This window comes from Ictidomys tridecemlineatus, chromosome 9, assembly GCF_052094955.1.
Source record: "Ictidomys tridecemlineatus isolate mIctTri1 chromosome 9, mIctTri1.hap1, whole genome shotgun sequence".
Taxonomy (NCBI): domain Eukaryota; kingdom Metazoa; phylum Chordata; class Mammalia; order Rodentia; family Sciuridae; genus Ictidomys; species Ictidomys tridecemlineatus.
Window position 1 is genome coordinate 116,471,448 of NC_135485.1, and position 12,442 is coordinate 116,483,889.

General features: G+C 38.0%; 1 protein-coding gene across 13 annotated transcripts in view; it reads right to left on the reverse strand.

The window, feature by feature from the left end:
- Positions 1-3,410: 3,410 nt before the first annotated feature.
- Positions 3,411-12,442, reverse strand: part of Rapgef2 (Rap guanine nucleotide exchange factor 2) — a 251,730-nt gene continuing 242,698 nt past the window's right edge. For 6 of the 13 annotated variants that reach the window (XM_078021946.1, XM_078021947.1, XM_078021945.1 and 3 more), the window contains 5 exons: positions 12,195-12,317; positions 10,776-11,001; positions 9,738-10,297; positions 6,870-7,175; positions 3,411-5,482 (listed from right to left, as the gene is read on the reverse strand). In XM_078021946.1, coding sequence (XP_077878072.1) covers positions 5,457-5,482; positions 6,870-7,175; positions 9,738-10,297; positions 10,776-11,001; positions 12,195-12,317 — 1,241 coding nt within the window. In that variant the 3' untranslated portion in view covers positions 3,411-5,456. Of the gene's footprint in view, positions 5,483-6,869; positions 7,176-9,737; positions 10,298-10,775; positions 11,002-12,194; positions 12,318-12,442 lie in introns of those variants that run through there. The other 7 variants (XM_078021950.1, XM_078021949.1, XM_021730292.3 and 4 more) reach the window with 3 other exon arrangements.

A 12,442-nucleotide genomic window follows, 5' to 3' on the forward strand; every position in this document is an offset into this window, starting at 1 on the left:
CAGTGCTCATCCAGAAGCACCTTACAGATTGCTGGCAAGCCTATGTTGGCAACTCTTGAGCCAGGCATGTCCTCTCATCCTGCTGCAATCAAGGCAATGGGATCCCTTGATAGTTTTTCCTACCTAGGGCCTAAGCCATGGGGAACATTCTCCTAAAATAAGGAAATGTAACTTGGAGATGCCTCAGTTCACTTTGGTAAAATCCATAAATATCCAACATCTGGCAAAGAGGCTACACCACAGTTGAGTGTACAATATGAGTGAAATGAGCCCCCAGCTATATCTAAAAGCATTACACACATTTTCTTCTTAATGCCCAAAGTGATAATGCTATGATTCTAATTTTCATAGACATATGTGAAAAAAATTCCATTCTATATTAATTAAGGAAAACCTCAATTATTTGGTGACATGCTTACTTTGTTAGTTCCTGTCTGGCTCACAGTGTATTTAGGTTAGATAATATTATTGAAATTTCCTTAAATTTTATTCAATTATCTGAAGAAAAAAAATGAAATTTTGCTTTGTTGAGGCATTGAGTACCCTGGGCTAAATGTATTTCACTTTTTTCCCTTCTTTATAAAATTTATTGTTTCTGACATTAAATTTACTTCATGTATTTTATTCTAGGCTTAGATATTTCTCCCATCATAAAAACATGTTATAATCTTAATTGCCCATGAAATGCAGCCTTTTCTAATAGCTTTTAACCTTACACCGTGTTTCAAACATCTCTATCAATTTTGCTGTTACACAGCAGTAGCATTATAAAAACCAACTGGGCAATAAGAATAATCTCACAGGGAGGCAGGAATTTTATTGTGCTTGCCTTGTACTTGGCTAAAACATGTATGTCAATAAAAGTACAATTCACAAATTGTTTTTCAAGTCCAGTCAGTGTTTTTGTTTCATTCTCAACTAGGTAAATTTTCATTCACTTTAATGTCTTACATGACATGTTGGTCTTGGTTGCTCAAGTCTTCCCTATTCATTTGCAGTCTATTATTGCCTCCTTTAACAATCTCTGCTCCTTTAAATATTGTTAGTGAATTTTCACAGGATCAGGTGCTTTACCCATCAACAACTTGACTCATGGGTTGCTGCATGACCTTTATTTTATGTTGTTGTGCTGGGGATTGAACCCAGGGCCTTGTGTATGCAAGGCAAGCACTCTACCAACTAAGCAATATTCCCAGCCTGTACCTTTATTTTTTGAGCAAGCTAGTTTTTATAGTTGTTTTGTTTACTTTTTAAATTTATGTTGTGCTGGGGATTGAACCCAGTGACTCACACTTGTGAGGCAAGTGCTGTACCACTGAGCCACAACCCCAGCCCCTGAGCAAGCTATTTTAAAGGAGAATATCATGGACTCAAGGACTCAAGAAGAGCTTCCTATTTCTATAACATTGATGTGACAATGTATAAAAGAAATACACAGACCCAAGAAGTGTTGATAAATGTCTCCTCACTCAGAGGTTAGAATCACTTATGAACATTGAACTACCAGTGAAATGAAGATGAAACATTAATATATGGATTAAAGGAAAATGTGCACTTTCTAATAGGAAAATGGAGAGAAGCTGAGGAAAATATTTGTGGGGATTTAACTTACATGTATAAAAACACACACCCAGGTGTTTTACCTCTTTGATTAGAGAGAACATCAGATTCTCCCCCAAACTTTCTACAGTATTCCTAAAACTTGGGTGTATGGGGGGGTGAACCTCAGTGGTAGAACATTTGCCTAACACGCACCAGGCCCTGTTTCAATCCCCAACACTAGCACCACCAAAAAAAGAAAGAAAAGAAAAAAAAAAAGAAATCCTTGGCAAAGTTTCACTATTAACACAGATTAAATTTTGTCACTGTTATTGGTTACAATTGCTAAATACTTATTTCTTGAAACCCTGGAGACAGTTCTTCTGCCACAAAGAGGTAAGTAACTTAAAATACAGAAGGGCAATAAAACATAATAGGATTATAAATCATGGCTGATCTTTCGTTGTCTCAGTGTCAATAGAATGCAAAAAGTGATAATCAAGAGGCTATTTTCCAAAACATCAGGTTCTTATGATTTTTTTGGAAAAAAGTTTTGAGAAAATTAAGCTTTTTGAATGACAGAATAGGGGAGTTGCTAGTTGTGTGTTTTAAGATAGATAAAAAGCTGGGCACAGTAGTGTACAACTGTAATCTTAGTAACTCAGGAGGCTGAAGCAGGAGAATGAATAAGTTTGAGGCCATCTTCAGCAATTTAGAGCCTGTCTTAAAAAAGAGAAAGGACTGAGGATGTAGCTCAGTGGTAAAGCACCCCTAGGTTCAAAGCTCAGTAGAAAGGGAGGGAGGAGGGAGGGAGGGAGGGAGGGAGGAGGGAGGGAGGGAAGAAGAAAAAAGGAAGGATGGACGAATGAATGGAGAGAGGGAGAGAGGGAAGGAAGGGAAGACTGAGCCTCTAATCACCCAGGTATGTGCATAGTAACTTCATTTTTTTAAAGGTATAGGTAAAGCTATTGGAATGGCAAATGGCAACATTTTTTTTTTCTGCTTTAATTCTTCAAATTATTTTGGTGGCCAGATTTTCAAAATTCAGCAAAATAGTGCAAATGCCTCAGAAAGATTTTTACATTTGGCCAGTGAGCAGTTCCCCTCCCCTGATTCCTTTTTAGCCTTTCTCACCTTTCTAATGGAAAAATGCTTCCTTTCCAGCTTCTGAGACTTATTGAGTGTGCAATAATTTTTTTATGCCTTGCCCGAGGTTAAGAAATGAGTCCTTGATCTCAAAATATATTTAAGCAGGCTGCTGCTTAACTGATTTTTCCATTCCAAATATAAGTGTCCTTTTGATAGATTGAAATATTATCCAGATTTACCATTAGAACTCACAGAGGGCAGGAGATGTAGCTCAGTGGTACAGCACTTATCTAGCATGCGTGAGGCTGTACCTCCCCAGCATCACAGAAAACAAACCCTCATAGACAAAATATATTCTATTTAGAAGTTCACAATCAATAGCTAAATTGTACTCTTAGTGATCATGAATCTGAAAAATAATTTTCTGTTCTCTGAGGTCCTACTTCTCAGTACATATACTGGGAATCAAAATATTTTTGTCCCATACAGATTTTTTGGGGAAGATTGAGAAAAGACAATGTTTAATGCAAATATATTTTGATATCTTCATTTTTTTACTGAGCCTTAAGAAGCAGTGCCAAATCTGAAGATGCATTATGTTGGTGTTAATAACATTAATGATATTAATTTCTTTGAATCAACAGAAAGCTTCCTTAAAAGAAATAGGCTATCAGACAGTTTCTACCAAGCAAGAAGTTAAGCCTCTTATGCCTCTGGATTTCAAGCTCTGGTAGTGAGACTGAAGACTTGTTATTTCAGAAATAAAAAGCATGCACAATTCATTAAGAATATTCACAAGGCTTTATGTTATATTTATTTATTTTCCAGCTTGTACAAACTGGATGTAGAAGCATAAACATAGTACATTTCTACCATCTTCAACAAAAATATAACCAATATGTACAATTATTGTATTAAAAATACAAAAGGGATACAGACTCCACCAATGTCTTTCTAAAAGACATACAGGTACAAGTAGTATCAAAAAGTTATGAGGAAATCACCAGTTAATTGTACATTCTGCACTTGACATCACAGAGCGAACTGAGATTAGCAGTCCTATGTTCTACAATTACTTAATGTTTAGATAACATTTGTGCAACTTGTGGTAGAGCTAGATTTCTGTCTTTCTATATGCACATGAGGTCCATAGCCTATATAATAAAACCGGCAAATAATGCATATTACATGTAAAATTACAAATGCATAAATTGACAATGTAATATATAAGCAAGTAGACAAATGCCATGATACAGAAGAGAATTATTAAATAAAGCACTGACATTGTTTGATACAGTGAAAAAACACTGCAATTCGACTTTTAAAATTTGAAGCTATTTACGTTTATCTACTGATCAATATGATCAGCTGAATTTAATGGAAAAAAAAAATCCAAGACCAGCAGTTCCTCACATTTGAGTACTACTCGGATTGGCAGCCTTCACTTTTCCGGAGTCTGTGCAAAAACAACACAAAAATAGAGTGGAAGGGTCATTTTCAGTCATTATAGGGTTAATAGCAGCTGTGAGCAGATGGTTGCTACACTTAGACTTCTCTCTACGCAGCATCCATAAAGCCACTTACAGGTTAGTCTCTGGTGACTAACCCACCTTGCAAAGGCTGGTATATCTAACCAGACTTTTGATCTTTTATTATGTTTAAAGACTTATTTATTCCCTAATGCCAATTTGATAAAGGGAGGCTGTCTTGAAAGAGCAGTATTAACAGCTGGCATTAGCTCCAACATCCCAAGCTGCTTTCACTGCAATGCTATCCAGTTATAAATGTTTCTTTTAAAAAATAAAAACACAAATATCCTAAATCTCTAAATTAACAAAATCCCAAAATATAACTTAAAAAATGGGGTTTGCCATCCATTTCAATGGAGCAGGACACACCCTCAGATGACACTGCCCTGCCTCCATAAGGCTCACACAGGACACAACGAGTCCTATTTCCCTCCCCTGGCCATGTGCAAACAGTTTTACAAAAGACCCCCACCCACTGGGGAAGGAGTGGATGAGGTGCCTTGGTATTTAAGTAATTGGCTAACATTTCATACTTCCAGGATAGGGCACTTTGAGGGTGAGGCCAGAAGGACATGGGAAGACAGGGTCACAAACCAGGTCTTCTCTTCCCTTCTTGTGTGGCCACACCCTGTCCGGCATATTTGGTTTTTTTGTTTTTGTTTTGGAAACCCAGGCTGGCAACCCTACTTATGGTTCAAAATAATACTGTAATCATTAAATGGATATAACATTTAATCTCTAAACACAATCTTTAAATTCATTAAAAAAAAAAAAAAAACATTGTAAACAAGTGGACAAGCACTGTACTCAGAGGATTTCACTGTTTTCCTTTGTCTTCCTTGGTGGGTTAAAGGCCCCAAGTAGTTCATTGGCTAGCTGTTCTCATTATCCCAACGAGACCAAGTGCTAGACTGGATTGAAATCTAAAAGGAAGATTTTAAAAAATCCTTCCAGGCATTGAGAAGTGCAGCCAGAGAGAATCATCTTGTTGTGATGATCTTGGAATTTGGAATGGATACTGTATGATGTGGCAGGCAGCAACAGTGGGAGCTTGAAGATTGCTGCACTGTGCATTTCAAGCAACAAAGTCTGAAAAGTGCCAGGGCAATTTCTTCACAGTATTTCACATGCAAAGGGGAAAGGAAGAAGGGGAGAAGAAGCCCCATGCTGCTTTTAAGGCAGGGAAGGAGGCAAACTGGTCCACCATCCTCAGGATGTGAGTTCCATGGCCCCAGTGCTGGGGGCGTCTTCTTGTGCTCTCCTTTAGGTGGTCACTCATGATCCACGACAGCCTGTGCCTCAAACAGCAGACACTTGTTCATCTTCTACAAACAAGGCAGGGAAGAAAACAACAAATCAATGAGCAAGCAAGTAATTTCCTATGCTGTAGAGAATACATCACTGATGTACTAATAAAAACAAATCATACATATGTATACATATTCAGCTCCTCAAAAACCCTTGTCTGTTTTTTAGGCAATTAACAATTTTAAAAACTTAAAAATTGATATATAATGCATATGTTCATACACACCCACCCACAAATATATTAACAATACATATATTGTTATGTTTATTAGATGCAAAATTATGAGTAATAAATTCATTTAGGAAAGTTATAAAAACATAATGTGCTGTGTTTTTTTTTAAATACTTTTTTTTAGTTGTCAATGGACCTTTATTGCATTTATTTTATATATGATGCTGAGAATCAAAACCAGTGCCTCACACATGGTAGGCAAGTGCTCTACCACTGAGCTACCAGACTGTGTTGTTTAATAATACACAGTCATGGCTGGGTTGTGGCTCAGCGGTAGAGCGCTTGACCCCAGCATCACATAAAAATAAATAAACAAAATAAAGGTATTGTGTCCATTTACAACTAAAAAAACAAAAAATTTAAAAAAAATTATACACAGTCACATACATTAAGAAGTCTATAAAAAGATGTTAATAGTGGTCATCTTCAAGTGGCAGATTATGAATAGTGTTCATTTATTGTATTTCACGTTTATCTATAATGATTGCATAATAAAACAGGTTAAACTGGAAACAAAACAAAAAAGAGAAGGTGGGGAGAATATGATTTCCCTCCTGTACTCGATCCAAGAGAGGCAGGTAGGTTTTTAAATTTGTAAAAAGAAGTCCAAAGAGAGAAGTATGTCTTTCATCTCCAAGTGTAGCCAACCCATTAAAAGTCCAAATGTGACATTTTCCACAGAAAACTTGAACCATCTTTGTTTTATAGTTCAAAATGTTCCTTTAAATTCTCACAGTATAAACTTGTGAGATTTTAAATTTTTAACCTTAAAATAGAGCCACAGAAGTACTTTCATTTTACTAAGAATTAGGAAAGAAGTGCAGGTTGGGGTATTTTAGTGGGTGATCGCTTGCCTCACATGCTAGAAGCTCTGGGTTCCACCCCCAGTTCCACAGAAAACAAAAACCAACAAAAAAATCTAGTAAAGATATCCAGGCACCTGCACGCTTTATTACAAGTGACCCCCTGTAATCTTAGAAAAAATGCAAAGAAAACCCAGACACATCTCACATGAAGAAAGCCCTCCAAAGCTTTAACCCTAAACCTGGATTCTTCCTTGTGTGGCCTCTGCAGGGACACAGCTGAGGACAGGTCAGAGCACCAGTCCCCCTGGAGCCTCACAGGAGCCCAAGTTCCCCTTTCTTGCAAAGGTTTTAAGAAGACGCATGTACCATCCTCCTCGGCGGAGAAGCCCTGAGACTGGCGAGGGGCGAGGCGTGGGTCGGACTCGCTGGGCTTATGCCACTGAGGTTTGCTCACAGGCCTGCTGCTGGTCGGGGGCCCAGGTGGCTGCTGTCCTGGCGAGGGCCCAGAAGCGTCCGAGGACCGGGCAACCATCCGAGACCTTTGAAGTGCCACGTTGTAGTCCGGAGGTTTCCTGGCTGGGTGGGAATGCCCTTCTGGGAAGTCAGTGATGGGGATTCCAATGTAGCCGGGTGGGGTTGGGGGTGGCTCTCGATACCTGCCCTCCTTTCGTGCTGCAGCAGAAACAATGTACCAGCTGTTAAGAATTTTGTGGAAGACTACTTCACACTACAAATGTTTATAAAACATGAAAATGATTATTATTAAAACACCATTTGCAGTGTTGCAGCAAATGTGTTCTGGTTTGACCAGCCAGGTGTGTGGCTGGCCAGGAAACAGATGTTAACTAAAGCAAATATCCACCTTGGTTACCTGTGTGTGGTCAGTGAAGCTACTAGCAATCTAAATATGTTTAAGCACAAACAGACTACTTAAAGAAAATATTATAAGGCTGGGGCTATAGCTCACTGTTAGGGGCACCTTCTGAGCCTGTGTGTTCCTGAGTTTAATCCTCAGCACTATAAAAAACAAACAACAACAAAAAGCTGCTTGTGCCTATAAAATAGTAGGAAGTGTTAACTAGGTGAACACCTAACCCTTGGATTTATTGCTCAGATTAAAGCAAAGCAAGAACATAAACGTTCATAGTATTATGACTGGAAAATGTTTGTACTTGGTGAAAATTACCTTTCTTTCTCTCTCTCCCTGCCTCAGAGACAAACTCGTCTATTCTGTTTTTGTTTTGCTTTTATCAACCTGAGAGTCAATTCCATGTTACTTTCAAGTCTCTAGGCTTCACTGGAAAACAGTGAATTAAAATAAAGTTGAAAAAGTAGTATAGAAAGAGGGATGCCAATTTTGAAACTAAAACTATGAGGTATTTATTTTTCTGCAAATCTTTTTATTAGTTAATGTCTATGACCTACAACATGAAATCTATAAAGGCAAGTAAAACTAAAGTTTTATTGAACTTTCTAGACTCAACTGTTAGGAACTAAAAACTTCCTTTCTTTTCAATAAAAATTCTGAGAATGAATTTATCAACAGAAAACACTTGACAAAGATCAACCTAAGAATATGTTTAACTCTTGTTATAGTTTAAATCTGTAATGTTCTCTAATGACTCATGGGTTGAAGGTTTGGTCTCTAGGTGATGGCATTACTGGAAACTTTAGCACATGGGGTCTCACTGGAGGAAGTAGGTGACTGAGGCATGTCCTTGAAGGGAATATTTTGGCCCCAGTCCCTTTCTCTCACATTTTTTGCTTCCTGGATGCCAAGAAATGAGCAGTTTTGCTTTGTCACACTTTCCCCATCTGCCTTACCACAGCCCCCCAAATAATTAAGTGACCATGGACTGAAACTTACACTGTGAGCCAAAATAAATCTTTTCTCTTTTAAATTGATTTTCTCAAGTATTTTGTTGCAGTGATAGAAAGCTATAACTACTGTTATCTCCTTATTTATCTTAGAGGGTTATTAAATTTGACCTCCACTCACAACTATTTGTAAGGCAAAATAGTTACAATGTTCCTACTAATGAAAGTGATGCCCATAATGCCCATATTCCAGATCACTTTGCATCAGAAGGAGCAGCAGCATCTTTCTGTTACTTATGAATATACTATCTTAGGCACTGTTCTGAGTACTTTTCATAGATTTTCTTTCATCCGCACACTAACTCTATTAAGCAGAGATTACTAAACTCATTTTATAGATAAGGAAACAAAAAGGCAGAGCTTCTTTGTCCAGTATCAGAGAGCTACTACAAAGTAGCAAAACACGGATTCCAACCCTTTCTGCCTGAGTTCAATGCCTGAATCCTTAGTCTTTTACATGATAAGCAATTTCTGCCTTGCTCTAGTGTGCAGAATTCATTGAGCACAGAAACAGTGTGACAACATAACAAAAATCAATAAAAGGACATTTTGCCATGCTGGGGACTGAACCCAGGGCCTCACACATGCTAGGCAATTTGTCTACTACTGAGCAACACATCAGCCCCTTTTAAGTTTTAATTTCAGACAGGGTCTTCCCAAGTGCTCAGGTTATCTCAAACTTGCAATCTTCCTGTCTCAGTCTCCTGAGCAGCTAATGTTAAAGGTGTGTACCACACCATGCTTGGCTGATGAAAAGGTTTTATTATGCAAAGGATAAAGTTCTAAATATATTTTAAGGGTCAACATTTAAAAGATTTTCAATTAAAAAAAAAAAATCCCTTCCCTGTGAAAAATAGGCATCTATTCTGATAATTTTCCAGTTAAAAGAAAAAAATTTAGGTAATATCCATAATGACAGTAGACTGATACTAGGAGCTTAAATTTACTCAATGTTTTACTATATGCAGCTGGGCTCTTAACCACACCATTCATATAAAAATCATGAATTCAGTGCTAATTTGGAAGCCCTGTAAAGCAATGGACAAAATGAACCACAAACACAGCAGGGCATGGTGGTACACACCTATAATCCCAGTGACTTGGGAGGCTGAGACAGGAGGATCATGAAGTCAAAGCCAGCCTCAGCAACTTAGTTAAGACCCTGTCTCTAAATTTAAAAAATTTAAAAAAAAAAAAAAAAAAGGTGGCGGTCTGGGAATATGGCCCAGTGGTTAAACACCATGGGGTTCAATTAAAAAAAAAAAATACAACCCACAAAATACTTTTTTGACTTTTGAAATAATCAGATTACAGCCACGATCCATATGTGCCAAGACTCCCAGTTTTTAAACTTACCTATGACCCCCTTTGCAGTACTGGGTGTCACAGCTATGTGGGCAGGCACGGGCACAGGTTTGGTTTCTTCTGTGGTTGCAGATGTTATGCTAGTGCTTTCAGCCTCTATGGAAACATCCTTCCCACCTCTTCGCTTTATTGTTCCTGTGTCACCCTCTGAGTCTTCTCCCCAGTAACCTGTGGAAGATGCCCAGCTTGCCCGGGATTGGGCCTGTTCAAGACTCTCTCTACTTTGATTCTGCCTGTTATACTTTGCACTATGATCAGAAAACATCATTTGGTCCATATGGCTACTTGAGGCCCATAAACCTGCAGGATCCCCTGAATAATCAAAGTGGGTGTGGCCAAACGGAAGGGTTTCCCAACTTCTCTGGTGCTGGATGGTCTGTATATTATCATGTGAACCACTTGAGCACGATGTCCAGCTTCCCCTACCACTGTCAGCAGCATCGAGGGAAGCACGATCCCCCTGGTCTTGGGAAAGCTCCTCTGTGCTTGGAGAAGAAATTACTGTAGCTGTGGCATATAAGCCTCGGCTCTCAGACATTGGCACATATGATCTAAATGGACAAAACAGATGAAAAGGAAAACAGTGAATGATTTCAATATCTTTTTTTTCCTAGAAGGATAGCTTTCTCTCATCTCAGAAAGAGGCCAAAAATACCACTGAACTGCATTATAGTGGACAGTTCTGCCATGTCCAGTTTTCTTACCTTTGTCATTACTATAAAATAAGTGCAGAGAGAAAAAGAACAATGACTTGCTAGAGAAGAACATTTTCCCTGCAAGGTTAAGGATGGTTCAACACCATCTGGATACTTAAGGAAGGCAGCTTATACCAAGGAAGTGGTATACAGCCAAACATCACCCTCCACCTCCCACACAAAGCCACAGTGTTCATGCAATAAAGAAGAAGCTTAACTTAAAAAGCAAAAGGCTCAACAAAAAGAAGATGGTACTTAACAATCCACAAAGGATTCATTCTTAAAAGAGACATGAAAGAAGGGATGTGAAAGAATGCTAAGGAAAGCCATCTACCCTAAGCTGTATTGATCAGGTTCAATCATGGTCCGCCGTTCTGTCCTGCCCACACCTAGGTTTGTTTCCACAATGCTGACAGAGTGCCTCTGGCGCCTCTCATCATGGAGCGAGACTGGCACCGAGTCAAAAGAAGAATTGCTGACAATACTGGATCGTGAAGAGATTTCACTGTGACCAGAATCTGAAAAATTATCCACAGTACCACTGGGAGCCAAAGTATAACCTGCATGAGAAACAAAACCACATTAGTTAGATACTCTAGGTTTACAACATAAGACTGAAGTCCATCAAATAGAAGCAAAAAAAAAAAAAAATGCATGGATATCACCACTGATTGACCAAGTGACTAAAAGATTTTTACTGATGGGGCTCATTTAATCAAAAGTTAGAGAGGGACAGACAGACAGAGACACACACACACACACAATTATAGAAGCTCAGAAAAGATGCAGAAACTATGGCACTATTTGACTATTCTTAATGAATTATACTACCATTAAACTACAAAAGGAAACTGGGCTGCAGATATAACTCAGTCATAGAGCACTTGTCCAGCAAACACCCAAGACCAGGGTTTGTATCCCAGTACTGGGAAACAACAACAACAACTGATTTTTTTCCCCCAACTGTAAAATCAGTAATCTTGTTTTCAACTTTTAGAGTATAAGTACAGCAGAGAAAATTCAACTGAAAATAGTCTTCAAAAAGAATAAGAAATAAGATCTAAAGAATATCTCTTTGGATTTTTGCCATTCAGTTTTTCAACATTAATAATGTATTAGCTGAATCACATGAAAAGTCAATTGTTTAGGATGTAATGTGTACTTTTCTTCAGACCATCACTGTAAAATGCCTCAACAGATGTCCATTTGTTATCCCAAAAGTACCCTTAACTCTAGTTGTTACTAAAAATATTTCTGAAAGTCACAAAGGAAGAAGCTTGTCTTGATATTTTTAATGGAAAAGAAAAAACAAATCTCAGTACTTATTTTTATCTTTTCTATATATACATGACTAAGGATCTCACATTAGTTTGAAAAAAAAAATATATATATATATGTATGTATGTATATATATATCTCTAGAGCACTTAAATGCTCCCAACTCTGAAGTATGTTTCCATCCATTTGGTAAATTGGTACTTCCTGATTTATTTTTTAAAGGTTACACAGGTCTTGAAAAGATTGAACATGTTCATATATGAAATATCTTTTTATAAACACACACTACAAATTCTGATTTAAATCTTCCCTGAAAAGTCTGCTCAAAAAAATAAAAACAAAAATCAAAAAACTCTGTCCAGAAAAATCATCACTTAGATTGAGCACCTAACACTTGGAGGAATTTTCTCATTTTCTTCAACTAATGAGATGATTCCTCTCTTTCCCACCCCATTTTTGGTTCTAAAAACCCCACCTATCCCATAGGTCCGTGGTGCATTGTTATTCTTGTTACTGTTCTCACTTCCAAGAGAAGAGGAGGAACTGGTTAAGTCCAACTGCCCGGAGCCAAAAGATCTCAGCTGATTGCCACTGCCACCTAACAATAGGATGAGAAAAGAATTTAGATATATCCATTTCACAAGGGCCCTAGCACTGACACCCACACCAAATGCACAGAAGCCTGAAATGTCTACAAAGAAAAGCAGTTATTTGTTGAATCAG